This window comes from Oreochromis aureus, linkage group 7 (assembly GCF_013358895.1).
Source record: "Oreochromis aureus strain Israel breed Guangdong linkage group 7, ZZ_aureus, whole genome shotgun sequence".
Taxonomy (NCBI): Eukaryota; Metazoa; Chordata; class Actinopteri; order Cichliformes; family Cichlidae; genus Oreochromis; species Oreochromis aureus.
In genome coordinates, this window is record NC_052948.1 from 48,418,670 (window position 1) to 48,422,130 (window position 3,461).

Here is a 3,461-nt window from a genome sequence, read left to right on the forward strand (position 1 = left end):
AATCCTCTTCCATAACATCCCTCTCCCAAAAGCCGAGCAACTACTCTCCTCAGTTCCCAGCTGTTTATAGACTGTTGTGAAAAGAAGAGAGGATGCCACACAGTGGCAACTTTTTAGACATGTGTTTGATGCAAGCGAGTTTGAAAGGAGTTCATATTTTTCCCGAAGTATACATTTCCTCAATTTATTATGTCTTCTGCGTTCTACTGCGAATAAAATATGGCTTTGCAAATTACTGCATTCTGCTGTTATTTACATTTTGCACAATGTCCCAAGTTTTTTAATTGGTGTTGCATATTTATAGCCAATTGAGTGAATAAGATAACTATCGTTCACAACAAGAAGCCTTTGTAGATTATCTAATCATATTTGCATCAATGTCCTTTACATCCTGGCCCACGTGAGGGGGAGATATCAGATCGCCTTCTGAGCAATGAATATTACATTTAAATTTCTAATCATGATTTTGATTCAAGTCATTTTTTTATTACTTCCATCAAAGGGGATTTTACTTACTTTCCATGTGTCCCATGATATGTGTGAGTGCACTGTGGTTTTCAGATTGAACACCCACATGAATCATTTCTCTGGTGTGCTAATTTAAAACCAAGGTCCTGAAGCTGTTTGGCATTCACTTGTAATTAGATTAGCCTGGTGCCATGTGTACATATATTCTCTTTATCCCATAATGTTGGTTACTTGAGTGGGTTTGCAAGACACCTGTTAGTATGTAGGGGTTTTTTCTTGTTTCTTTTTCTGTCACTGTTTTTCTCATGGGCTCACAGCTTGAACAGACGATGGACTGAAGGCTCTGGAGGCATATTAACCAAATGAGAGTCTTTAGAACAGGATGGTCTTAAGCACTTAATTGACCCTATTTTTATTTTTCATTTTTGGTTCAATGTGGACACATGAATAGCTTTTCAGGGAGGGTTCTATTCTGCTCACACTGCATTAACACGTGCGAAAGGGAGGAGAGGGAGGAGAGCGAAGCTGTCAGTGAAATGCCATTTTTGACTGCTTTTAAATTCGATTTATTTACTGAGAACTTTGCTCTCTGTTTATTAAAAGTCATCGCTGTCCTCTCAGCGAATGGATGTGAGTAAATGAGTGCTGATTATGTGCTCCCATCTGTTGCACTCACGAGTGTCGGGATTGAGTGGGGTGGTGTTTTTAAAGGAATTATTACTCATTCTGTGATTGGTTGTGGCCACTCTCATTTTGGCACGTAAAGGTATAAGTTTGTATTTTGATTGGCAAAAAATGGAGCTTGAAATGAAAACACTTTTAAAAGCACGATTTTCTAAATTCGTCTAATTGCAAAAAACAAACATAAAAAAACATTTAATTTGTTTTAAAAATTCAGTAAATTCTGCAATAGCAACAAATGTATGTAGTGTCCGTCATACCTAATTATAACACCCCTTCTCCATATGTATCAATCAAACTTTTCCTCCCACAGTTCAAAACATCAGTCTATGCAACTATGCCCCCCCCCACACACACACACACACACACACACACACACACACACACACACACACACACACACACACACACACACAATCAGCACAGGTCTGTGAAACATATTCTCTGTAACATTATAGTGGCATTTAACAACTAAATGTCATTCAAGATAAGGACGGGGCGAAGATGAGCAAATGTCTCACATTTTGTTGATGCACTTTACCTGCACATTTAATATATGTTTTGACACCTTATTAAAATATGCGTCTTTTCTCATAGGTAGGAACGCCAGTAAGTTGGCTTTTTAAAATCTCAACCAGGGTGAGGCCAAAGTAGCATTTCTGTGGACAAACATGAGTCATAAGCGCTTCTGTTTGACGTTTTCCCTCCTCCAACCTGGACAGCTGTGAGGCAAACAAAACTGACCTGATTGATGTAAATGTGTATGAATACAACATCACAGAGGATTTAAAACGTGCCTTCGATTAAGCGCTGTTCTGGGGTAGGTCTCGCCTGTCATTGTAAATCACTTCCCCGGGAGGATAAAACACCACCGCGGGCTCCTCGGGTGCGCACACGGGGACCAAGACCTGCCCTTGCTCGTCCGCCTCCGGCTTTGTGGTGGCTGTGATCGGTCTTAAGGTGGTCAGAGTCGGTGATGTCATCCGCCAGAAGAGTTTTTTCAGCGCTTTTCTGAACTCCCGCCTCATCAGACAGTACAGGATGGGATTCAGGCAGCTGTTGGAGTGCGCAAGGCACACGGACACGGGGAACACGTACACTTGCATGGTGTAGTACTCATAACTGAAGTGAACCACGTTGAGTTTCACGAGGATGCCCCAGGCTGTGAGCGCCTGGTTGGGCAGCCAGCAAAGAAAGAAGGACAAGACCACTATTGTGACGGACTTTGTGACTTTGGCGCGTCGCTTGGCGCTCGAGGTGTTGATGTTTTTGTTGGTGATGAAGCGCAAAAGGAGCAGGTAGCAGGCTGAGATGATGCCCAGAGGCACCACGAAGCCGAGCAGCACTTTTTGAGAGTGATAGAGCGCGAGCCAGAACTGCGCCGATCCGTTGGTTTCCGGGAATTTGACGAGGCACAGGTCCTCGTTGGAAACTGTCACCGTCGTGGAGAAAACCGCGTGCGGCAGAGCGGCGGAGACGGCGGAAACCCAGATAATAACGGTGATGGACCGCGCAGAGCAGTAGTGAGCCCGCCTCCGCCTGCCTTTCAGGGCAGACGCGAGTGACCAGTACCTCGCCACGCTCATGGCGGTCAGGAAAAAAACGCTGGCGTACATGTTCATTGCCGTCACATAGGACACTATCTTGCACATCGCTTTGCCGAAAAGCCAAGTGAAGTCCAGCGCGTTTTCCACAGCCCAGAAGGGCAGAGTCAGGACGAACTGGAAGTCAGTCACCGCCAAACTAGTTACGAAAAGGTTGATGGAAGATTTTTTCCACACATGTTTAGACTTCATTAAGTACAAGACCAGCAGGTTTCCAACCAGACCCAGCGCACAAACCAGAGAGTAAATGACCGAGATGATAATCCTGACAACAGCGGCTCCATCTCCCACAGAGTCAGCTTTCTCAGAGTCTGACAGGTGGAGGTAGTCCTCGTACGAGCTATTGGTCGTGTTGAAAACATAGCTCAAGTTAAAGGAAGCAGCATAGACGATCCCTGCCGAGCCTTCATAAGCAGTGTCGCTAAATTCTCCAGACATTTTTTTCTTAACTTTTATCCACGAGAGTGTTTAAGTCATGATCAGATCCAAATGACTCGCATCATGGAAATAATCTTTAGATATGGCTCCATGTGCCAGTTTTCTGCTAAATAAAAACAAATAAAATGTTTCTGTGCGCACAGGTGACACAGTTCTTCACGAGCTTGTTGTGTTGCTCTGAGATTTTGTCAGTGCGCCTCATCTCTCCAAGAAGCTTCCTGACGCAGCTCACGTATAAACGTGGCGCTGTCTTTGGTTCTGGTCCTTGGT

The 3,461-nt window shown here is 44.2% G+C and overlaps 1 protein-coding gene across 1 annotated transcript; it reads right to left on the minus strand.

The window, feature by feature from the left end:
- rxfp3 (relaxin family peptide receptor 3) lies at positions 1-3,461 on the minus strand. The gene has a single exon (XM_039615559.1). The coding sequence runs from the start codon at positions 3,189-3,191 to the stop codon at positions 1,953-1,955; it is 1,239 nt and encodes a 412-aa protein (XP_039471493.1). The 5' UTR covers positions 3,192-3,461; the 3' UTR covers positions 1-1,952.

Coding starts and splice junctions, on each gene's coding strand:
- rxfp3 (XM_039615559.1), bottom strand. CDS start 3,191: ATGTCTGGAGAATTTAGCGACACTGCTTATGAAGGCTCGGCAGGGATC.